Raw genomic sequence first — 26093 nt, forward strand, 5'->3', positions numbered from 1 at the left:
TTGGGCTTGGGGGGGAATTAATGATATTGGGCCAACACTCCACAGTGGCAATGCATCTTAGATTTGTATCAACAAGTGCGAGCTACCAATTCACGATTGGGCGAAGAAAGATCAGAGACATGATAATGTACACTCATTTTTCTATGGTTTTTAATGCTTTTAGGATGTCTTTGGTGAAATTTACATAACTATTGAAGCCGAATTAGAAAACATGATCTGAATGAGAGCATGATGATCTCAATATGAGTTTGTGGAAGCAAACAGAATGTGAATCGATGATTAAACGCGAGAGATATGACCAAAACAAGAAAATCGCGCGCAAAAATGAATTGTGTCGCTGAGAACAAGAGAAATTTTGCACTGTCCTCGGCGACCTGTGGGATCGGTCGCTGAGGTGTCCACTTTTCATTTAGTAATACTTCTTAAGGTAGCAATTTTCACTACTATTTAAGTGAAAATCGAATTCGTATTTAGAGTGGTCACCAAAATAGAACCTGCATAACTCACAGAAATAGATGCCAGAGATACCTACACGAGCAAGGCGGGGATCACGACAAATGATAGTGGCCCATTGCCGAGCAACAAGATTGCGATGACAGATGAAACAAAAGCCGTGTTGTTAGCACGAATGAAGTGTTTATATAGTTTGGGATGAGTAGTTGCCATCACTGCTTCACCCATTTCGTGGGATGACGTGTCATCATGCCATACGCCGCCCGAGGGGCTGACAGCCGCTTGGAACGCCATTATCCCTATCAGCACCATCACCACCATTGTCTGATCGTGTATTCTTCTGCGGAGGTCGAGTGTTAATTTGTCTAACATTTTGTTAGGATATCCCAATCTGATTCATCGATCAGGATTTTTTCTATTTCTGGATGACTCTCTTGCTCATGGATCTCCTTGAAGATTTGCAGTGGTGTTTTGCCCATCGAGTTCTTTGATTCCGTCCCTATTATTTTGTACTCCACCAAGCATCGTATGATCTTAGATTTTCTTGGGAGATGCATAAGATTATAAGTAAATTTTCTACATTAACAAAATAGAAACAATATACTCGGGTGGCCATTTTGAGGAAGGAAACACAAAATTTGGCAACTAATTAAAAAAATACAAAATTTGGCCATTTTTTATGTTTTAGGACTATTTTGCCCTTAATTAGGGCTGACCGGGTTCAGGTTTGCGCGGGTTAGGCACTATTGGTGCCATATGTGCCAACTGAAAAAAAAAATCTAAGTAAATTGGTACACTTAGCACTATTAGTGCCAATAAGGCCATGCACGAATGGTACTAGTGACCATATTAGTGTCATTAGTGCCATTTAGTTATGGTGATACATTGTCTTGTCTTATATAGATGAGTACAGTTATATGATAATTTTGAACACTTTCTCGTAGGGTTTAAATTATCCATTTAAGGTTTAGATTCTCCGTTTAGGATGTTGCACGAATGGTACTTATGGCCATATTAGTGTCATTAGTGCCATATATTTTCCCTTATGTAGTGTTGCACAAATGGTACTTATGACCATATTAGTGTCATTAGTGCCATATACTATCTCTTATGATCACTAGTATCATTCGTGCATGCATGACAGTATTGGCAATAATATTGCCAAAAGTACCAATTTACTTAGATTTTTTTTTCCCGGTTGGTACTTTTGGTACTAATAGTGTTTGAATGTGAAAAAATGGAATGGAAAGTGGAATGTATTTATAGAGGAGAAAAGATAAAATAAAATAGCCGTTGATCGGCTGAAGCGAAATTTTGGGGGGGCGGGGCATAAAACATATCAATCCGACAATTAAATTAAATTAATGGCGTGCAATAAAACAATCTGTTTCCGACAATTGCAGCTTATTTAAATGAATAGTGCAGATGGCATGTTAGGTGCATAGTAGTTACACTAATAGTATTTTTTTTGGATCAATAGTTGCACTAATAATTTACTAAGCCAGCTGCAGCATATTTTATTGATTTCAATAATGTTGCACATGACTTGTTCAACTATTTCTGCTATAAAAAGATTCAATTCTCAATTGTGGAATCATAATACCAGATTGGTTAATTGTCATCTTTCATCTCTGATCATCTTTGCATAAAAGATTGGTTGTCTTCTTTTACCTCTCAAATATTTTCATTCACACTTCCCATAAATATATACATTCTGTGTCCGCATTCAAAGAGTTAATCATATATGGCAGCTTATGGAGCTCTGGTTTCTCTTATGCATATCATAGATCGCATCAAAAATCATCCTTCCCCTCCAATTTATCTCGACAAACAACAAGTTGAATCTCTTACTGAAAATATTACCTTCTTGCAGGATTTTCTTGATGCTTATATTTCCCCAGTTGTTGATGACCATGAAGCGGATCCATTGGAGCGTCGCATTGCTGATGCAGTTTATGCAGCTGAGGATGTCATCGAGTCCCAAATTGTGGTTCAAATTGATAACCGATCCACAATTCATGGGAAGATGTCCAGTTTTATAAACTTGCTTCGAGCTCTGTGTAAATGCGTAACTATTAAAGACGACTACTATCACGATCTACAACAAGTGATAGAAGAAATGAATTTCATCAAGAAGGAAGCCATGGAGATTGCAGCCGCAGCTCAACAGCAGAGAAAGGTCTCCTCAACTCATGTTGGCTCCTCTTCCGCTGTCAAGGAAAGCATAATGGTGGGCTTCGACGAGGTGTTAGTTGAAGTGCTGGATAAGCTCACCGGAGGCCAACTGAGACGCCAAATCATCCCAATTATGGGGATGGGCGGCATTGGTAAGACCACTCTTGCCCGGCATGTATTTGAGCATGCGCTTGTTAAACAGCGTTTTGATATTTGTGCTTGGACTACAATTTCTCAAACTTATAAAGTTAGAGAGACACTTAGAGATGTTCTTTACCAAGCAAGTGGGGATCCGGAGTGTGATCTGATTGAGAACCAACTGGGGCAAAAATCACAAATAAGTGAGGGCAAATTGGGATTAAAACTATACCAGTATTTATGGGGTAGGAGGTATCTCATAATTATGGATGATATTTGGAGTATAGAGGTGTGGAACAAGTTCAGGTCTTCCTTTCCTGATTGCAAAAACGGCAGTCGAATAATAGTAACAACTAGGCTGTCAAACTTTAATTTGCAGTTGGGTGAGTCTTATGGTGTTGGTATGAAATTTCTAGATGAGGCTAGTAGTTGGGATTTGTTATGCAAGACTGTGTTTGGGGGAGAAAGTTTTCCTCCTGAGTTGCGCAGAACATTGCAAAGAAAATTGTAGCAAATTGTAAAGGGCTTCCTTTATCAATTGCTACAATTGGAGGTCTCTTGGCAAAATCTGAGCGTAGTAGAGAATATTGGGTGCGTATAGAGCAAAATTTAAATTCAATTGTCATTACCAATAATGATGAATTTTGCTTGAAAATATTGCGAATGAGCTATACCTATTTGCCCAACTATTTGAAGCCATGCTTTTTGTATATGGGTGTTTTTGATGAAGATCGTTCAATTCGTGCCTCAATGCTGAAGAAGCTATGGGTTTCTGAAGGATTTTTAAAACCAACGAGTACTGGCAAACGCTTGGAAACAATTGCGCATGAGTACTTAATGGAATTGGTCGATAGAAATCTCATAATAGTTGATAAGTTGGGGTCTATTGGAAATGTCAAATACTGTAGAATTCATGATTTGTTGAGGGGCGTGTGCTTGAAAGAAGTTGAAAAGGAGAGGTTTTATCATATCATAGGAAAGTCTCCTTCAGTCATAGATAACGAACCTCGTCGTCGGGTTGTTTTTCAAAATGCTGGAAGTAGGGTAACAAGTGAAGTCTCGGGATCTTTGCCACATGCTCGTTCTATAATACTATGTGATGACAGGAAAGACTTTGAAACGCCTCACGATTTTAGATTGTTGAGAACATTCAAAGCATATGATAGAGATACAAGTTCATTAACATATGATTACTTGTTGGGAGAATATTATTTTAATTTTACTACAGCAAGTGGTCTTCATTTCCTAGGCGATGTTTTTGAATTGGTGAACTCACGGTACCTTGCTGTTAGACTTCACCGCGACACCGGTTTCCCTTCTTCTATCAATTTGCTTTGGAACCTAAATACCTTAATACTTCATTCTCAGACTTCAGCCGATCAGATTTGGGATACGAGTAGAACTAGAATTTTTCATGGTCTTGGGCATGGTCATGTTGTACCGATTGAGATTTGGCAAATGCATCAACTTAGGCATCTCGTGTTTATGAGAGGAGCATTGACTCTCCCAGATCCTCCGAGTGAGATGGTTATCATGGAGAATCTACAAACGCTCAGAGGAGCAAAGAATTTGTATTTGAATAAGAGGGTGGTTAAAAGAATTCCCAATGTGAGGAAATTGCATCTAGTTTACGACTGGGAAGATATGGAGAGTTTGAGTGAATTGAAACAAATGGAGAGAGCAAACTGTTTCAGCTATTTTCAGTGTCTCAGTAAATTAGAAAGCTTGTACTGCCGCATCAATCATGATTGTGATGAGTATTTGCAGAGTATTAGTTTCCCACAATCCCTCAAGAAGTTGAAGTTATCTCTCGATGACTCTTATGATCTGGAGTTGGTAGAGATATTGGAAAAGATAGGGTGGTTACCCCTTCTTCAGAAGTTAGTATTACATCGTGGTACCTTCAAAACAGGCAAGTGGGACACTACTGAGAGCCAATTCCAGAGCCTCAAGCTACTACAATTGGATGAGTGTGAAGGTCTTAAAAATTGGACGATGGCAGAGAGCTCCCACTTTCCACTTCTCCACGAGCTTCGTCTTCTAAGATTAACAGAATTGGAGGAGATCCCTTCAGAAGTTGGAGAAATAGCAACGCTGAAATCAATTTATTTGGAACATTGCAGTGAATCAGCGGTAGAGTCAGCTAAAAAGATAGTAGAAGAACAAGAGGATTTACAAGGAGACCAACTAGACCTTCATGTTCGAGTTCTAGTTGAAGAAAATGAGAAAAGAATGTTGAGCTTGAGAAGTCCCAACTTTAAAGTTACAGTGAGAGCGCAGTTGCGGTCACTATTACCCAGCATCCAAGATTAATTGTTAGTTACAAGTTCAGACTTTTTTTTTTGTAAGCTTATAAAACTTTTTTTGTTGCTTCAATTCATTATTTTAAGCTCCACAAGTCTTTCTATTGTTCCTTTTGTTCTACTTGAATAACTGATTTAGTTTCTCTTCCTTTTGGGAAAGTTATATGCTTAAACTTTCTTACATTATTACATCATTAATTGCTGTTGCTGCTCATTTCTATCACATATAATGATGTTTTCTCCTGTTTCATTGATATAAGACTATCTCTAATAGTGATGGGCCAACCATCCAACCTTTATTGGATTAATTTTTCTATCTTCTACGTCTCCAATATTATATCCAATTTAACTATATCTATATTTTATGATTTATCGGTGACCACTTCAACTATCTAACCACAATATATTATATAATTATTTTCATTTTAGTTTTAATTATAGTATTATTTTACAAAAAAATGCCATTCTGCATTCCCATATTTTTTAGAATTTTTTTAATATATGCAATTTTCCCATTGGACGGTGTATCTAACGCGTCCTTCTCTCTCATCTTCGCGCCCGGTGAGCCAAATCGCGTTGCGCCTCGCGCTGGGTGGACTCAGCAGCGGTAGCAGTCTCACACGAGCTAGGCGAGCCTGGTCCCGTGTGTCTCGCTGCGAGTGCTCTTATCCCTACTTTACAATATAGTTGACTCATTTCTCCCTTCCAATACACTCACCTAAAATTTATTTAAATTAGTGTCACCAACAATAATGCACATTCTTATGAGACAGATGGAGTGTTTAAAAGTAATTTTTATATTTAAAATTTAGTCACTAGTCTATATAGTAATATATAAAAGACTAGTTTTTTCCTCCATTTCTTCCCTCTCTTTTTCTCTCTTCTTTCACCAATTTTTTCATTATTTTTTTCTTTTTGTTTTTTTATATTTTAATTCTTTTGTAAACATTGTCAAATTTGATTCATGAAAAAATATACTATACGCATCTTAAATTTAATATAGCATAAAAATCATTAAAAATGAATTTAAAATGAAAAAGTTATTAAAAATTTAAAAAAAAAATTTCTCTCTCTTCATTAATATTTTCCAACTCTTTATTTATGTTTGTATTTGAAATATTTATTATGGCGTGTAATACTCTATAATAATAATGTGTAATGCTAATGTTTATTATTGAATAATTTTTATTACATTTTATATAAAGTTGAAAATTTACATTTTCAAATTCAGGATTTTACTGAGTAATTGATGTGGATTATTTTGTTTTATTTTATTTTTAAAACATGTTTTGTATTTATTTAAACTTTAATATTTATATATATTTATTTAAATGGATTTAGATATTCGTCGTGCATCGCACAAATGAGCGTACTGGTTATTAATAATATACGAGGTCACGACTCGACAATGTTGATAAGTTAGATGGGAAAATGGTGCTAATGACAATGACGTTCCTGCTGTGGATGATAGGTAACGGCGGCGAGCAGAAAGGCGGAAGATGGCAGCAGACCAGCGGTTGCGATGGCTGAAAAGAAGTGAAAAGCGATTGCATTTTATAGAGATGTATCTTTTAGAAGAAGAGAGAGAGTTTCAGTTACGGAAAATAATGGGATCATGGGTAGTTTTTATTTTTCTTTGAAGGAATTAAGGATAAAAACCGTATAAAGCTAATTATAAATTTGCGGTTATCTCGAGCAAAAAGTTAATCACGTCTTTTTAAATTCCTTTAAAAAATGGCGTTAAAATTTTACCTTAAACTGCTCTTTTATATGTTATATAGACGAGTATCAATTTTTTATTTTTTTTAAATACGGATTGAGGCTTTCATTAATTATGTCAAGTTCTTGTTCAACCAAAATTCGGTGATTTTATAGTAATTGTAAACTAAATGAATGCCTTGGTGCAATGATTGTTGATAGCACCTCACACCCCTTAGTCCCCAAGGTCAGAGCGGTTCAAAACTCATTGGACGCGTTTTTGAGATTTTTTTTTTTTGCGATTTTTTTTTTGTTTTTTTTTTAGTTTTTTCTCTTCACCGGTTTTTTCATGTTTTCAGCGATTTTTGCTTATTTTGAAATATTACCTTGACAAAATAATACTCTCTCCGTCCACCAATTAAAGGCCTCTATGAAAAAACACGAGTCTTAAGAAAAAATGTATTTTTATTAGTTGAGTGGAGAAAGGGTCCCACTGTTTAAGAAAAAGTGTATTTTTATTAGTTGAGTGGAGAAAGGGTCCCACTTTTTTGTAAAAAATCTTTGACTTTTTTGATTAAATAATGAATAAAAACTTACCAAAAATAGGTAGGCCTTGTTTTTGTGGACGGACCAAAAAGGCAAGTAGGCCTTGAATTGGTGGACGAAGGGAGTAACTTTTTCCTACGATAATCATTACTTAACAAAATATAATTGACGTGAAAAATATAATATTAAAATATTACATTTCTGTTTTTTTTTTAATTTTTTTTACCTTTATTCATATCAATGGTTATTTTTTACGACAATAATCACTTAATTAAATAATTAAAATTACAAGTTTTCGTGAGTAAAATTAACAATTTTCGTGAAAAAAGTAATAATTTTGAAATATTACATACAAAAATTTCCAATTCGTGCATAGAATTAATTCATAACAATAATATTTTCAATTCGTGCATATAGAATGAAAAATTTTCTTGTTACATGAAAATATAATTCATAACAAAAATACTTCCAATTTGTAACATAAATTAAAATTCATGACAAAAATTAATTCGTAACAAAAGTACGTCCAATTCGTAACATCATTACTTATAAGTGTCAAACTATCAGAAATTGAAATTACATCATAGAATAATGTGTAGACTCACATAAATTACACCTCTAAACTCTCACGTTAATTCAGGAAATTAAGTGTCAAACATGGAAAATCTTACTTTCCTAATTAATAGCCACAAATATAGGAACCGAGTGGTTAGAGATGGGAAGTCAAATTTTCACAATACCAATTATATCCTTCTACTAAATAATCGTATGAATTTAATTATGAATTGAAATGAATCACCAGAATCAAATCCAAGCCATCGATCAATCTAGATCTATGGTCAATTATTGTTCTTATTTTATAGACTAAGAGGTGTTTTCATGGTAGCCCTCTTCTATATATATATATATAAACTGATTTTTGTATCATGCTAAGTCCCCTTAAGCATATATACTCATTTGTATACTCTGTATTTTTTAACTAATCATGCTTGTTGGATGAAATGCCAATAGATTAAATAAGTTGAGTGGTGCGTCGTTTTACACCAAAAATATCCGACGGTCAGCCGGTATGCCCACACTGCGCAGACAGCAGTAAGCAAGATCGTCTCCCAAGGGATCGGCGAGAATTCTCCTAAAATTCAACCTGCAAAGAAACTCAACAAAAACGAAATTTATGGGAAAAAAATGAGAAAATACTAAATTTAAAAATAAATAAATAAAATCCAAAAGAATTGCAATGGTTCTAATCCTAAATAAATAAACAGAAAATTCTAACAATTAATAAAGAATTCCAGCAATCAATTAAGTCCACCTGTAATACCCCGTTTCCTCGAGCTAAGTTTAGAATAATTTTGAACTTAGATTTAAGATGATTCACGCCGGATTGAGAAAAAGAATTTATTTTAATTCCAACAAAAATGATTTACAAAAGCATTTGTAAATTTAGTTATTAAATTTATATGCATTGCATATTTATTTAATTAAGCATTCTAGCATTTATACGAGTTACTAGTTAACCAACCCTGAAGAAATTTTTACAGTTTCAACAATTTTATCCTTAGGGATTTTATTTGTCTAATCAACAACCTCAATTCACCATACTCTAACCCCCAACAGCCGATCCATGTGGAAATTTTCAGCACACAAACGAAGCCCATTGAGCCCAAACATGACTAATTCCCTAGATATTTTGCTAATTTCTAATTAGCAAAATATCATGGTGATTTAGGGAGTGTGGAGAGGGTGCATCCACGTCCCAGTTACCTTTTGTACTCCTTAAAAAAGTCAATCATCTCCCCTTCTTCAACAATTCAGCTGATCCATTTGGAAAATTTCTTGCAACTCTAAGCTTCTCACAAAGCTCTTTCTTCGTCCCTGAAGTGCGCAGCTACCATAGGTAAGTTCTTCTCAACTTTGAGATTTCTCCATTCATTCTGAGTCCATTTCGTTTCATGATCGAACAAAATGACATTTCAAAAACACATGTGCATATACTCTGATTATGTGTTTATGCTTGCATACAAAGGATGTCTATGTTAAAAGAAAAAAAAGAAAGGTAGAGATTTGAGTTTGTTTTGTTCTGCGTTGGGTCTGAGGTGTCGGAGGGGTTGTTGCTGTCGGCGGCGACCTCGTCGTCTGTCGCCGGAGTAAGAGAGAATCAAAAGTAGAGTAAGGGCGGTGGTGGCTGAATTGGGGATCTAGGGCTCGGCGGAGGCGTGGCCTGTAAGCTGTAGGTTGCGTTTCCGTCAGGTCTGGAGGAGAGGAGAGTGCGGGTAGCGGCCGAGGCTTGCTGCGGTCGCCGGATAAACAGAGGGAGGTGACGGCGCTTCGCCGTTGCCAAGGAGGTGATCGGCGTGAGGTGTACCGGTGGGCTGAGAAAGAGAGAGGGGCAGAGCAAAGCGAGAGGGGCAGGGTAGAGCGAGAGGGGCAGAGCAGAGTAGAGAGGGGCAGAGCAGAGCGAGAGGGGCAGAGCAGAGCTGAAGACCAGAGCTGGAGACCAGAGCTGGGAGACCAGAGCTAAATGACCAGAGCTGAATGACCAGAGCTGGGAGACCAGAGCTGGAGACTAGAGCTGGGAGACCAGAGCTGAATGACCAGAGCTGGAGAGCAGAGCTGGTTGAAGCTAGCAGAGCAGAGTATAGTAGAGCAGAGTAGAGAAAGAGGAGAGAGGCGGCGATCTCGCCGTGGGCTGCCTTTATTATTACTTGGGCTTGTGCATATTTTAAGTAAACACTTATATGCTTGAGTATGAAATGAGTCATGCATTGCATCATGATTTAATTGGTTATTTATAATTCCAATTACAAAAGAAAGACGAGTAAGAATATTGTTGGTGTTCTTAACTCAAGAGAATTGTTTTCAATTATTTATTCATTAAATTTTGAAAACCCAGCTAAGTGAATCATAGAATGTTAAGCAATTTACCGTGACTTGAGTTTAGATTTAAGAGACCTATTAAAAATAGATTTCTTGTGGGCCTTGAACATCAGGAGGATTAGCAACACTTAAACAACTGCTGCAACAAGATCCCCACCTTCTCGATGCAGTTTCATTTCCATTTTCAAGAAATCTATTACACATAGGAATCACGCATGGACAAGTAAGCATTGTGGAAGAGGTGTTGAAGATGAATCCGCGGCTAACTCGGATCTTAGACTCCCAAAAACTGTCACCTCTTCACATCGCAGTAGAAGAAGGGAAGCTCGAGATTGCCAAGAGATTGTTATCAGTAGCCCCAGAGACGTGCTGGTGGCGAGACGGCCATGATATGAACCCGGTTCATGTTGCGGCCATGGATGGGAATGTCGAGATCTTGGAGGAGCTGCTTCGACTTGATTTGTATCCTGCTATGGAGAGAGTGCGTCGCGGGCAAACTGTGCTGCATCTGTGTGTGAAGCATCGTCAGCTGAGAGCATTGAATGTTTTGGTGGAGAAGTTGGGTGAGCTTGTTTGTGCAAAGGATGATGATGGCGAGACAATACTGCATTTGGCTGTTAGGTGCAATCAACTTGAGGTAACTACCAACCCTTTTTTGTTTGTTGTATTAATTTGTCATTTTAATTTCACCATATTTTATCTATAATTCACGACTTAAATGTTTCTTAGTCTTGAACTACCCTATTTTGCCTACAATTTATAACAAAAGAACTCCCTTAATCATGAAATGATCATATTTTACCCACAATTCACAATTAATTTCAAAGAATTTTCTTTCATGAATTAAGGCTAATTTAGGCAAATTAAGGTCAAATAAGGGCAAAATAACACTTTAATTAAGTCAAAACTTACTTCTTTTTTTTATTTGTGGCTATTTTTATCTTTACAATATAAAAATGACTAATGCATACTTTTCATGGTACTACTTTTCATTGACTTAGACTATTCTTTTAGCTGATATGCTGCTTCAGTTTGATCTTTATATTTTAGATTTCTGTTGAATCTTGTATTTATTTTTGGATAACATTATTGGAGAGATTGAGATGTGTTAAATTACGTACAGGCGTGTCTTTTTTTTTTTTTCTTCAAATTTTTGGGGCTACAAACTACAATGATAAAATTCTATAAAACACTAATTTAAATTAGTATTTTATAGAATTTTAATTTAGGAGTTATAGGGATAAAGTAGTGATTTTGTTATTATTTTTATTATTATTTTATTCGAAAGCTATAAAGTGTAAAGTACAAATTATGAATAGAATTACACAATTTTTATTCAGACCGGTCCAGCCTAGTTTTGACCTTTGGCCCAATGGGCTTAGGATACAACTTTGAGGGTGCCTGCGTTGGAGGTCACCGTCTTCACATTAATTAATCCATATGTCCACTTTTTTTAATTATTTTCATATTTTGTTTAACAAAATTAAATTTGTATATTTTTTAATAAAAAAATATATATTAAAATTATATCAAAATTCTTACTAATGTGAACTCTATAAATAGACACAAAATCTTATGTACAACCGGTTGTATGATACAACCATTTCTTACCCTATCAAGATCCAACCAACTTACTATATATATTTACTCCAGATGAGTAAGGATATTGGTCTTGGATGATCTGATTGTATCACACAACTGGTTGTACAGGAAATCTCCTCATAAATAGAACTCAAATTTGTGTTTATTCTCACATACAAACTAAATTTCTATATTTCACATTCTGTTTAGTTTTTTTCTCATATTTATTTTCATTTTGAGTTATGGATCCAAATCATCCTAATTTTTTTAATTCAAATTTCAAAAATTATCCAAATTCTCAAGATTACCCTAACTTTCAAGATTCTACAAATTTTACATCTTATCCAAAAGAAAAATATGTAGGTTGGCTTGGTGTCACTAATGAGAGTAGAAATTATATTAGGTTGTGGGTTGTGTAGGTGGATGAGAAATAAATGAATATTTTATTAAAAAGTTGAGTTAGGTTGAGTTGGATGAGTGTCACGACTGTGAATAGTTTAACATATTGTCATGAGTTCAAAAATAAAATAACATGAGTAATAGTTGATACCAAAAATAATGCACTTGTTGGTTAATTTTAATGTCCGAGGTTAATAAAAGTCTCATTTTCGATTTCATGTTACAAACTATAAAATTATCAGGTGATCTCCTGTGAAACCGACTTCACAATAACATTATGTTGACATACAAATGACACTTTAAAATGATAAATTATCAATTGTAGGTTGAAGTAGTGATATTGTAAAGCCAGTTTCACCATGAACCAGGTTCACAGGATCGTTTTTCTGTAAAATTATTTGTTCAATGGAAAAAAAAAAAGAATTTCAGCTATTAATAGTATGAAAAATCACAGATGATAAGATACTTGGTGCAAAGAACTAAACTAGACAAGGAGATGACGAATTCAATGGGCAAAACAGCGTTGGATATCTTGAAGGAGAGCCCTCGAGACCCAATCACCTATCCAGAAATCAGAAAGATCTTGAATAGTTTATCAGATCGTTCAAAATTGCTGGGAATCCTCCCCAAGATGACCGACATCACAATGGTGGTGGTCGTCCTCATCGCCACCATGGCCTTCCAATCCGTCCTCCAACCCCCGGCGGCGTGTGGCAGGACGACACGTCATCGCACAAAGCCGGCGAAGCTGTGATGGCATACACACATCCCAAGATGTATAAGCACTTCGTCAATGCCAACACCACGGCGTTCGTTTCATCTCTCATCACAATCATGCTCATCACCACCGGGCTGCCGCTGGAGCACTTCTTTTTTCTGGCGGTGGCCACGACGGCGATGTGGCTGTCGCTGACGTCGCTCGCGGTGGGCTATGGGGCTTCGTTGATCATGACCACTCCTAACGAAGAGCAAACGCTTGGGTATATTGTGGCGGCGGTGGTGTGTGTTTTCCTTAGCTTCATTCTGTTGCTAGTTCTCTACCTTTGTATCAATGGCTTGCAATCCTCGTGGAGGAGAAAATCTCGTTATGAATATAAACGTCTACGACATCTGATTTGAGTGTAGTTGCAGAGGAAGGAGAGGTATTATTATTTTCTTGAATAATTGCGGAAAGCATATGCGCGAGAGATGTTCGATCAAAAGTCTCTGTGACCGGTTTTTACGCCAATAAATTATGATCGTTTGTAGTCTTCATATTGTAGATTATACTAGCATTTTCACCCGAAGGAAATTAATTTTATATTTGTTTTTTTTTTGGTATAAAATAACATTTTTTATCTTCAACTATAATCAATAACTAATAATATTATATACTTTATCCGTCAACGAAAGAACTTCCTATCTTTCCTTTTTGGGACGTCCACAAAAAAACTTCCTACCTATTTTTGGAATATACCCCACCACTTATAATTACTCTTACTTTTCACTTTTCACAACTCTCAATATTAATTATAACACATTTTCACAACTTCCAATACACTCAACTACATTTTCTCCAATCTCAATATACTCAACAATATTTTTTCTTAAAACCTGTGCCACTCCCTCCTAGGAAGTTCCTTTCATGGACGGAGGGAGTATTTTTTTCTATTTTCTTCAATGATATAAATTACTATGTTTAAAGGCGGCATCGGTTTTGGTTTTGAAGCAGAGTTGTTAGCCATCATTACTGCCAGGGACAGAGCCAGGAATTAAGTTCGGGGGGGGGGGGCTGACCGCCCCCCAAGAGATTTTTTTGGGCATTCTATATTTTTAAGGTATTTTTTTAATTAAAATACGAGCATAATACTAATAATAACGAACAATATTTTCATTGATTATATAGTTTCAATATATCACAAAATGTTTTTTGGACATTCCGTATATTTAAGACATTTTTTATTAAAAGGCAAGCATAATAATAATAATAATAACAAACAACATGTTCATAGATTATATATTTTCAATATATTATAAATTAGTTTCAATACATTATAATTTTTTTTAGCATTTCATACATATTAGGCATTTTTTATTAAAAGACAAGTATAATACTAATAATAACAAACAATATTTCATAGATTATATAGTTTTAAATAACAGAATTATCCTTAAATTAAGTATATATGAGAGAATATAATAACCAAATACTCTTTTATAAAACAAAATTATTTTATAATAGGTATAAACATATATCTATATATGTTTTAAAATTAAAAAAAAAAAAAAAAAAAAAAAAAACTCAAAATTTGGGAGGGGGCTCTAGCCCCCCCTACCCCGTCAACATTGCTCATGACCGTGGTTGACTCTATGTATGTCGTTCGCTTGTTAGAGACTCGTTCCATGGATGTTCCTTGGCGCGTCATGGTGTCTTGGAAACATATTCTTCATCTTCTCCCGGATTTTAATTTGTTGGTCACTCACATTTATAGGGAGGGAAATATGCCAACTGATATTTTGGCTAATGGTGAGACAAAGGAGGGCTGGTGGCCTTTTGCTATTAAAGAGATTCGTCAAGCTATTGCTAGAGATATATATGTCGACCCATGCATAGTCATGTTAGAGTCGTTCATTAGATGCTGCTCATTTTCTTGGTGCTCGGTGGCGCTTCATGCAGTTTGGTTGTGGTTGTGGCAGGAATGGCTTCGGTCTACCTGGCTTAGTTCTCGGCTAGTTTTGATGAGGGTGCAAGCTGCGGTGTGTGTTGGGAGGCCGCATGCGGACTTCGACGGCTTTTTTGTGGTATAGTTGTAGTTATGTTTTGCACTTCCTTCTTTGGGCGGCCCCCCTTGAGTTTCTTGGTTGGTTGTTTGGTTGGGATCATGTGATTTGGGATGGAGCCTCTCCCGGGTTCTTGGGTGCGCTCATATATAGCTGGGATCAGGGACGGAGCCAGGAATTAAGTTCGGGGGGGGGGGGGGGCTGAACTTGTACGGGGGTTCGGGGGCGGTAGCCTCCGAGATTTTTTTTTTGGGCATTCTGTATATTTAAGGTATTTTTCATTAAAATACGAGCATAATACTAATAATAACGAACAATATTTTCATAGATTATATAGTTTCAATATATCACAAAACTTTTTTTGGACATTCCGTATATTTAAGACATTTTTTATTAAAAGGAAAGCATAATAATAATAATAACAAACAACATGTTCATAGATTATATATTTTCTATATATTACAAATTAGTTTCAATACATTATAATTTTTTTTAGCATTTCATACATATTAGGCATTTTTTTATTAAAAGACAAGTATAATAGTAATAATAACAAACAATATTTCATAGATTATATAGTTTTAAATAACAGAATTATCCTTAAATTAAGTATATATGAGAGAATATAATAACTAAATACTCTTTTATAAAACAAAATTATTTTATAATAGGTATAAACATATATCTATATATATTTTAAAATTTAAATTAAAAAAAAAACTCAAAATTTGGGAGGGGGCTCTAGCCCCCCCCCCTGGCTCCGTCCCTGGCTGGGATCCGAGGGGTCGGGCTCCATGGCCAGGGAATCCTCACAGTTTTTTCTGGTTGATGTTGAGAATGTTCACGTTTTTTTGGTTTTTTCTTTTAGGTTGTGGCTTGTTAGTTGTTTTTCGTTTGTGTCTTGCTTTTGTTTTTGGGATGTGAGAGTCGGGGTTTCTTTAGGACGATGGTTTGACTGGAGTTCTAGAAGTCACCTCAACTCAGCTCTCTTTCCTGCGAATTTTTCGTATCTTGTGATGGACGAGCACTCTTTTTCCTCTATATAAGTTTTTTTCCCTCTGGTTTTTGCTCAAAGATGTTTTAACGAGGCTCGGCCCTTAGTCTATATCTCTGTGCTTTCAAGGGTTTTCTAGGTTCTTGTTTTCCTTTTTCTTTTTATATAAGTCGTATTTTAATAATATAAATTACTATGTTTTAATAAACAAATCATGGGAAATAAGAGATGTTAGAAGATACTGAAAAAATTGATTAATATGTGAAATATGTGATGAGACGTGTGCCATAATGTGTTTTGCGCCTTGGAGGAACATTCACGTAAACATAAACATTAAAGCAATAAATCAACACAACAACTTGGTAATCAGGTTCAGTGAACCATCTACGTTTGGGAGCTTCGCCCAAGGGAAACAATTTGTGACCTGGAAATAAGTTACAAAATAGACTTATGCAATAAAATGCTAGATGTGGATAGGCGTGCACACCTTAGACATGAACCATATTCATCACCCAACTCCTTGATACACAAGAAACAAATAAACAAGCTAGAGTTTATACAAGTCCTTTACAAAGTACACTCAACAATGTTTACGTCAAAACAAACTATAGCGTCTAAAAAAAACTCACGATGGAGTTGCAGCCTACTGAACCGCAAAAGAGAGTAGCTAGAAAAAGATTGATGACTACATTAAAATTACAAGTGACAATGATCGGCCGCTGAACTACATTCTGTCGCAAACCAAAAATAAGATGAAAAGATTTGCAATAAATCGTCAAAATCAAACAAGAAAAATATTAAAGTCCATCTTGCTTCGTACTTAGATAATTTAGGACATTTTTCATAGTTTTTCATAAATTACATTTTAATTTATTCGTACTCTCTTGAAGCAACTCCTCCAAGATGTCAACATGCCCATTCATGGCTGCTGTAGAATGTGAATTCATAATTGCAGTTAGTTAAGTAAGGACTTGAAAGCAATTAACAATAGTTGGAGGGCTTTTGTGAAAAGCAGAAAGTTAGTTTGTTTTAACAAACTAACAGAATTCGACTTTGAGCAGAGCATCTTGCAGCTGTCTTTGTGAGCTCGTTACTTGATCATTTTATAAGTTTAAATACTTGATGTAATCCTCCTAGATCAGGTTAGAAGTTAGAAGAATTCTCTGAGAAGAAGAGTGAAAAAAGAGTGAGAAAAGTAGTCTTGTTTCAGGCTTGAGAGCTTTCATCTCTAGCTCTTCGTTGTGTAATTCTTTGTAACTTTTGATCGTGTTTAGTGCAAGTTCTTGGGTGATCTTCCGTGGATGTAGGTTTAACAACCGAACCACGTAAAAATCTGGTGTCTTCTTTCTTTATTTTCTTGTTCAATTCTCATCACAAACTTGAGTGTTAAAGTTGAGAGTTGAGAGAGTTGTTGCTGCGTTTTTCTGCATTGTTGCGTTTGAATTGAGTTGCTGCAATTGTTGTAACGTCAATTCCTAACAAAAGTGACGCCGTCTGTGGGAATCGAAGCGAGGCGCAGCAAGGTGTATTGCGATTGAAAGAAGAAAAAATCAGATCCACAAGTGTTTTGGGGTGTTTATTCCAGTTATGGCAGCTGCGAAGTTTGAGACCGAGAAATTCACGGGGAAAAATGATTTTTCCCTTTGGAGATTGAAAATGAAGGCGATTCTTACTCAGCAGGGACTTCTTGGTGCTCTAACAACCAAGAAACTCCCTAAGGGTGAAGAAGATGGTGGAAAACATCTTGAAATGATGCAAAAGGCTCACAGTGCTATCATACTGTGTTTGGGAGATAAAGTCTTGCGTGAAGTTGCAAAGGAAGAGACAGCAGCAGGAGTTTGGGAGAAATTGGAGAGCCTTTATATGACCAAATATTTGGCAAATAGGCTCTACATGAAGAGGAGACTGTATTCCTATAGGATTACAGAGGATAAAGCAATCTTGGATCAATTAGATGACTTCAATAAGGTAGTTGATGATCTTGCAGACATTGAAGTCAATCTTGAAGATGAGGATAAAGCCATTCTTCTCCTGAATGCTTTACCCAAATCATATGATAATCTAAAGGATGCCATGCTCTATGGTAGAGAGGCCTCCATTACTCTTGAAGAAGTGATTAATGCCCTGAAATCAAAAGAACTCCAGAAAGCTGCAGACTCCAAACCAGAAGCTCCAAATGAGAGTCTGAATGTCAAGGGAAAATTCACAAAGGGAAAGTCAAAGAAACCATGGAAAGATAAGCAAAAGTCTGGGCAGAATTCAAAGGGAAATGATGATGACACCAAGGACAACAGGAAGTGTCATTACTGCCTAAAGCCTGGCCACATAAGGAAGGATTGCTATAGTTGGAAGAGAAAACAAGCTCAAAAGGGAGCTGCACCTGATACTGCCGACATTGCAGAACAACTTCAAGAAGCAGAAGCTTTAAACATAATCTCTTCCAAACCTGGATCTGAATGGATTCTTGATTCAGGTTGTTCTTTTCATATGTGTCCAACTAAATCCTGGTTTTGTGATTTGCAGGAAGAAAGCTTGGGATCAGTGATACTAGGAAATGATGAAGTATGCACTGTTAAGGGATTCGGCTCAGTAAAACTCAAGCTTCATGATGGCTCCATCAGAATGTTAACTGAGGTCAGGTATATTCCCAGTCTCAAGAGAAACTTAATTTCCCTTGGTTTTCTGCAAGCCAAAGGCTATGAGTTTAAGTCTGATAAAGATAGTTTGCTTGTGATTAAGGGTTCTAGAACTATCATGAAAGGCATGAGAATGCATAGTTTATATCATTTGATTGCTTCTACTATAACAGGTGAAAATGAGAACATTGCTAATAATGATACTATGATATGGCATGCTAGACTAGGTCATGTTAGTGAAAAATGACTTACTGAACTTAAGAAACAAGGCACTCTTAAGCTACAACATGATATTAAAATGCATGATTGTGAAGCATGTGTATTGAGTAAAAGTAAAAAGTTGTCATATCCAATAGGCAAACATACTTCTACTGCTCCACTTCAATATGTGCATGCTGACTTATGGGGTCCTTCTAAGACCACCACAGTAGGTGGAGGAAACTACTTCTTGTCTTTTGTTGATGACTATTCCAGGAAAGTTTGGGTTTATGTGATTAAAAATAAAATAAATGTGTTTGATAAGTTTGTTGAGTGGTGCAGCCTAGTTGAAAATGAGAAGAATTCTAAACTTAAATGTCTAAGAACAGACAATGATTTAGAATTTGTATCTGAAAAGTTTCAAGACTACTGTAAAGCAAAAGAAATCAAGAGGCACAAATCTGTTCCTGGAAATCCACAGCAAAATGGGGTGGTTGAAAGGATGAACATGGCCCTCTTAGAGAGAGTCAGATGTATGCTATCCAGCTCTGGAATGGCAGCAAGGTTTTGGGGAGAAGCTGTTGTTACTGCAGCCTATCTCATAAATAGTTGTCCTTCATCAGCAATTGAGTTCAAAACCCCTGAAGAGAGATGGACTGGAAGGCCTGCAGATTACACAAATTTGAGGAAATTTGGGTGTCTTGCTTATATGCATATAAAGCAAGATAAGTTGGAACCAAGAGCATTGAAATGTGTAATGATACGATACCCTAGTGGTGTAAAAGGTTACAAACTATGGTGCATTGAGGCTGGAAAAGGAAAAGCTCTGATCAGCAGAGATGTTATCTTCAGAGAAGAGATCATGCCTTTTAAAGGGGAGAACTCTGATACAGATTTTGAGGTGGAGTCTTCAAAGGCTGAAACTAATTCTGAAAATGCAAATAAGAATGTGGCTGTTAAGGAAGAAGTTGATGCTGAACAAGGAGATGATGTTTCAGACCAAGGTGGAGATGATCTACATGAGTATCAACTTGCAAGAGACAGGATCAGAAGAAGCATCAAACCTCCTGCCAGATTTGCTGAAGCAGATCAGATATCATTTGCATTAACAGTTGCTGAGAAAATTAGCTACCAAGAACCCAAGATTTACAAAGAAGCTATATCTTGCAAAAAGTCAAAGTTTTGGATTGAAGCTATGAATGAGGAAATTCAATTCTCTGATCAAGAACAAGACCTGGAAACTTGTTCCTAAACCAAAGACACAAAGGTGTGTAAGCTGCAAATGGTTGTTTAAAAGAAAAATTGAGGTCATTGATGGAAAGGAAACATTGAGGTATAAAGCTAGGTTGGTGGCTAGAGGTTTTACTCAACAAGAAGGGATAGACTTCAATGAGATCTACTCTCCAGTTGTAAAGCACAGTTCAATTAGGCTTCTACTGTCAATAGTAGCTCAGTTTAACCTTGAATTACATCAACTGGATGTGAAGACAACTTTCCTCAATGGTGAACTAGTGGAAACTATCCATATGGATCAGCCTGAAGGCATTAGTGTTCCAGGGAAGGAGTCTCAAGTATGCTTGTTACAGAAGTCTTTGTATGGACTTAAGCAAAGTCCAAGACAATGGAACAAGAGGTTTGATGAGTTTATGCTGAGCATAAATTTCAGAAGGTCTTCTTATGATAGGTGTGTATATCTTAAAGAAGCTAAAGATGGTAGTTTTGTATATCTACTACTATATGTTGATGATATGCTAGTGGCTAGAAAATCAATGAATGAAGTGAATGCAGTTAAGAGAGCTTTAAATTCATAGTTTGATATGAAGGATTTGGGGGAAGCAAGGAGGATCTTAGGAATGGATATTAAGAGGAATAGAGAGAAGTCAGAGCTTATTCTCATTCAGTCTGATTACATTAGTAAAGTTCTTAAGAAATTCAGGATGCATGAAGCTAAAGCTATTGGTGTACCTCTCCCACAACATATCAAATTGGAGGAAAAGCAAAGGCCACAAACTGACAGAGAGAAGGTGGAGATGGAAAATGTTCCTTATTCTAATATAGTTGGGAGCATTATGTATACTATGGTCTGTACTAGACCTGATTTAGCTCACTCAATTAGTGTGACCAGTAGGTTCATGTCTAATCCAGGAAAAGCTCATTGGGAGGCTCTAAAGTATATTCTGAGGTACTTGAAGGGAACTCTTAATGTTGGAATTTTGTTCAAACAACAGAATGACAGACATGGAGAAGCCTTACATAGATTTGTTGATTCAGATTATGCTGGGAGCATTGATACCAGGAAGTCTCAAACTGGATATGTCTTTACTTTGTTCAACTCTGCTGTCAGTTGGAAATCTATGCTTCAGTCCGTGGTTGCTCTCTCCACAACTGAGGCAGAGTATATTGCTGTCACTGAGGCAGTTAAAGAAGGATTGTGGCTTAAAGGTATGGTGCAAGAGATGGGTATTGTTCAAGGCTCTGTTACTATATTATGTGATAATCAAAGTGCAGTACATCTTGTTAAACATCAGGTATTTCATGAACGCTCTAAGCATATTGATGTGAAGCTGCATTTTGTCAGAGATATAGTTGAGAAAGGTGATGTTAAAATAGTTAAAATAGGCACTGAGGATAATGCAGCAGATATGCTTACTAAAGCATTACCTAAGAACAAGTTTGAGTACTGCTGTGAATTGGTTAAGCTTAACTCTCATGAGGAGAGTAATCTGTCAAAGTGAGCTAGCAGGTTGAAGGTGGAGATTGTTGTAGAACTACACTGATGATTCAAGGTGGAGAATTGTAGAATGTGAATTCATAATTGCAGTTAGTTAAGTAAGGACTTGAAAGCAATTAACAATAGTTGGAGGGCTTATGTGAAAAGCAGAAAGTCAGTTTGTTTTAACAAACTAACAGAATTTGACTTTGAGCAGAGCATCTTGCAGCTGTCTTTGTGAGCTTGTGACTTGATCATTTTATGAGTTTAAATACTTGATGTAATCCTCCTAGATCAGGTTAGAAGTTAGAAGAATTCTCTGAGAAGAAGAGTGAAAAGAGAGTGAGAAAATTAAAGTAGTCTTGTTTCAAGCTTGAGAGCTTTCATCTCTAGCTCTTCGTTGTGTAATTCTTTGTAACTTTTGATCGTGATTAGTGCAAGTTCTTGGGTGATCTTCCGTGGATGTAGGTTTAACAACTGAACCACGTCAAAATCTGGTGTCTTCTTTCTTTATTTTCTTGTTCAATTCTCATCACAAACTTGAGTGTTAAAGTTGAGAGTTGAGAGAGTTGTTGCTGCGTTTTCTGTATAGCTGCGTTTGAATTGAGTTGCTGCAATTGTTGTAACGTCAATTCCTAACAGCTGCAATATGAATCGGGTTATTCATATCATGATAGTCTCGCCACCAGCACGCCTCTGGGGCTACTGACAACAACTTTTTCAAAAGTCAACAATATTCATTTGCAAAAGAAAAGAAAAAAAAAAGATCTTAATGCACTACAGAAAGCAACTGCAAATTTTCTTTCATAAACAGGTTCTCCACAACTTTTTATTCATCTCACTCATTACAAAATAGGAAAAAGACTAGAGTTTGAAACATTCCATATTACACATACTATTACATATTGGTGCATGGTGCTTGAAAAGCAAGTACATTTGAAATATTAGAATTAGGGACCAAACTAAACCTTATGAATCTAGTCTCTCATAGCGGACACTGGACCTTTAACCACAAAGTAGATAACAAATAGACCTCCAATGAAGTATACGGACAAAAACATGTACCTCAAACCAACTGGTTCTTCTCCGGGAGTGATGGCTATTATAGAAAATGCATAACTAACTGAAACACTAAAAGCGGATGCAAACATAAAAATCATGGCCAAAGTGGAGAAACGACGGCTTTGGAATGGCAGTCCGGTCATGATGAGCAAGATTGTGAGGAGAGATACTACGAAAGCTATGGTGTTAAAAACCACGAACACATACATGTACCATTCGTCATAAGTAGATGCCAAGATGGCTTCACCGGCTCTGGTTGTGTTCTTGTTTTCACCGGCTATGGTTGTGTTCTTGTTTTCATTTTCTTGCCATACGCTGCCCGGGGGGGCGATACCCGCCTGGAATGCCATGGTGGCTATCAGGACTAGGACCACCAAAACGGATTCGCCCATCCGGGCGGATAACAGCTTTGTTGGATCTGGCAATTTTTTCAACATGTTTTTTATTTCGGAATCTCTACTTTTGTCTTCCGGGCTCTTACTCTCACGCAAGATTTTCAGCTCCGTCTTGCCCATGGAATTCGGTGTTTGCGTCCTCATTATTTTGTATTCCACCAAGTATTTTACAATCTGAGGCATCATCACTTGGGAATTGTAATGAAATGAAATATATAAATTTTTATCACACAATTAGTATATACTACCTTGGTCCACAAAGTGCATACAACATTAAGTTCGGCATGAGTTTTGTTAAAACATAGTATTATCATTTTAGGATTGAACCTAGAACAAAGAAGGATAGAAGAAGGATAGAAGAAGATTGTTGATTTCTTTTTTTCTTGATGTTTCTTGCTTATACAATCATCCCCTTTTATAGTATTAAGAAGGGAGCTGATATTCTAAAACATCATGAGGATCCCTACAACATCATGAGGATCCCTATAATTAAGGGATCCTTGATTATCTTTTGACTAACTTTACATGCTGCTTTTTCTTTTGACTAACTTTGGAATCTTATTCTCAACACTCCCCCTCAAGTTGAGTGACGGGATTTCCGATACTCAACTTGGAAAGAACTTCTGAAAAACTTTTGAAGTCCACAGCCTTGGTTAAGATATCAGCGAGCTGATCTTCGGACCTCACAAACGGGAGCTCCACAATCTTTTCCTCAATCTTTTCCTTGATAAAGTGCCTATCCACTTCTACATGTTTAGTTCTATCATGTTGAACTGGGTTCTCAGATATGCTGATGGCAGCCTTGTTGTCACAGTACATTTGGCACGTCTTTGTTGGGTGTAGGCCTAATTCCATCAACAATCTTCTTAGCCAAAGGACTTCGGTTAACCCACTCTTGATTCCTCTGAATTCTGATTCTGCACTTGAGAGAGCAACCACCTTTTGTTTCTTTCTTCTCCATGAGACTAGATTTCCTCCCACAGATGCAAAGTATCCAGCAGTTGACTTTCTGTCATTCGGGTTTCCTGCCCAGTCAGCATCGGTGTAAGCTTGTACTTCAAGATGTCCAGTCTTTTTGAACAGCACTCCATAGTCAAAGGTCTTCTTCAAATATCTCACAATTCTGAGCGCAGCTTCCATGTGGTCAGCCTGTGGTTGGTGCATGAATTGACTAACAACACCAACAGCATAAGCAATGTCAGGTCGAGTATGAGATAGGTAGATAAGTTTCCCTACCAGACGCTGATATTGTCCTCGATCGGCTAACTGAGCTCCTTCCACAATTTGTAGCCCATGATTTATAATAATAGGAGTTTCTGCTGGCTTGCAATCTAGCATTCCAGTTTCAGCTAGGAGATCTAGAGTATACTTTTTCTGGTTGATGAAGATCCCCTTCTTTGATCTGAGAACTTCAATTCCGAGGAAGTATTTTAGTTTTCCTAAGTCCTTCATTTCGAACTCTTTGAACAAGCTTTCTTTCAACTTCTGAATCTCCTCTGTGTCATCCCCTGTTATGATCATGTCATCAACATAAATGACCAAACAAGAGATCAAATCACCTCGTTTCTTTAAGAATAAGGTGTGATCTGAGTTGCTTTGCTGGTACCCAAACTTCTTCATGGCTGCGGTGAATCTTCCAAACCAAGCTCTGGGAGACTGCTTGAGCCCATATAAGGTTTTCTTCAACTTGCAAACTTCACCTTCTCCAAAATCTCCTGAAAAACCTTGAGGCACCTCCATGTAGACTTCCCTCTCTTCTTCAAGCTCTCCATGAAGGAAAGCATTTGTAACATCGAACTGATGAAGATCCCAGTCTTTATTAGCAGCAATTGAGAGGAGTACTCTGACAGTGTTCATTTTTGCAACAGGTGAGAAGGTCTCCTCATAGTCGATCCCATACATCTGTGTGTATCCTTTTGCGACCAATCGAGCTTTGTAACGCTCAATAGATCCATCCAGTCTCCTTTTGATTGTGAAGACCCATTTGCATCCTACAGTTTTCTTCCCCTTTGGTAGTCTACACTTCTCCCATGTATGGTTTCGATTTAGTGCACCTATTTCGTTCTTCATGGCATCTCTCCAATGTGGAATCTTTAAAGCCTGTTCCGCATTTTTCGGGATCTCTTCGTCATACAAAGCTACTTCATAGGCAGCTGCAGTTTTGGAAAGGTTCCCTTTGGCGATACCCCCAATAGAATATCGAGAATTTCTCCCAGCTTTTTCGGGGGTGTATCGTTTCGGAGGAACACCTCGTGTACTCCTTGGCGGTAGCACATATCTCCCCCTATCTTCCTCTGCTGTACACATATTTTCCTGTTCCACTTCTTCATCTTGAAAGATAGGATTAGTAAGCTCGGAAGGTAAGATGGTGGGTTCAGACATTCTTACCCCAGATATCAGATTAGGAGAAGATCTAGGCGACTCATGTAGTGGATTGGATTGTTCATATGTAGATGAAGTATGCTCGGTGGCCAGGTTAACTTCCTCTGTTGGATCTGCTTCCGGATCCGGCTTTGGCAACCAGCTTAACAGGTCAATTATACTCTCTTTCTCTCTCTCCCCCTGACTGGTAAGATGGTTGTTGTAAAAGTATTCTGTTTCTAAAAAATTGCAGTTCATGGTGGTTAGGATTTGACGGGTTTGAGGATTGTAACACCGATACCCTTTTTGATTGACCCCGTAACCAACAAAGACACACTTAAGAGCACAAGGAGAGAGCTTTGTTCGTTCATGTTTAGGAATATGAACGAATACAGAACTCCCAAAGATACGAGGTTGAAGAGTAAGGGTTTCAGGTATCTCAGCAAGGGTAGATAATTTTTGCAAAGGGGTTTTAAGCTGGAGGGTTCTGGTGGGGAGACGGTTTATAAGGTAAACAGAGGTTGCAACTGCTTCTGGCCAAAATGAGGTGGGTACTTTTGACTCAATCATCATGGCTCGAGTCATTTCAAGTAAAATTCGATTTTTTCTTTCAGCAACACCATTTTGTTCAGGAGTATGGGGGCATGTAGTTTGATGGATTAAACCTTTTTGGTGACAAAAATGTTTCATGGAATGATTAATAAACTCCCCCCCATTATCTGTTCTAAGGGTTTGAATATTTTTCTGAAATTGAGTTTGCACCATGGTATAGAAATGAGTAAACTTTTCAAAAACTTCAGATTTGTG

At 36.9% G+C, this 26093-nt stretch overlaps 4 protein-coding genes across 4 annotated transcripts; 3 read left to right on the forward strand and 1 right to left on the reverse strand.

Moving 5' to 3' along the window:
- Positions 1-2197: 2197 nt before the first annotated feature.
- On the forward strand, positions 2198-3277 carry LOC130994513 (putative late blight resistance protein homolog R1B-19). Its single transcript, XM_057919555.1, has one exon. The coding sequence runs from the start codon at positions 2198-2200 to the stop codon at positions 3275-3277; it is 1080 nt and encodes a 359-aa protein (XP_057775538.1).
- Positions 3278-3477: 200 nt separating this feature from the next.
- Positions 3478-5079, forward strand: LOC130994514 (late blight resistance protein R1-A-like). Its single transcript, XM_057919556.1, has one exon. It carries the CDS (start codon positions 3478-3480, stop codon positions 5077-5079), a length of 1602 nt encoding a protein of 533 aa, XP_057775539.1.
- Positions 5080-10317: 5238 nt separating this feature from the next.
- On the forward strand, positions 10318-13294 carry LOC130995159 (ankyrin repeat-containing protein BDA1-like). Its single transcript, XM_057920308.1, has 2 exons — positions 10318-10827; positions 12625-13294. The coding sequence occupies exons 1-2, from the start codon at positions 10441-10443 to the stop codon at positions 12922-12924; spliced, it is 687 nt and encodes a 228-aa protein (XP_057776291.1). The 5' UTR covers positions 10318-10440; the 3' UTR covers positions 12925-13294.
- Positions 13295-22445: 9151 nt separating this feature from the next.
- On the reverse strand, positions 22446-23045 carry LOC130994515 (uncharacterized). Its single transcript, XM_057919558.1, has one exon. The coding sequence runs from the start codon at positions 23043-23045 to the stop codon at positions 22446-22448; it is 600 nt and encodes a 199-aa protein (XP_057775541.1).
- Between the last annotated feature and the right edge of the window lie 3048 nt (positions 23046-26093).

The sequence above is a fragment of the Salvia miltiorrhiza genome, chromosome 7, assembly GCF_028751815.1.
Source record: "Salvia miltiorrhiza cultivar Shanhuang (shh) chromosome 7, IMPLAD_Smil_shh, whole genome shotgun sequence".
In the NCBI taxonomy this organism is placed as follows: domain Eukaryota; kingdom Viridiplantae; phylum Streptophyta; class Magnoliopsida; order Lamiales; family Lamiaceae; genus Salvia; species Salvia miltiorrhiza.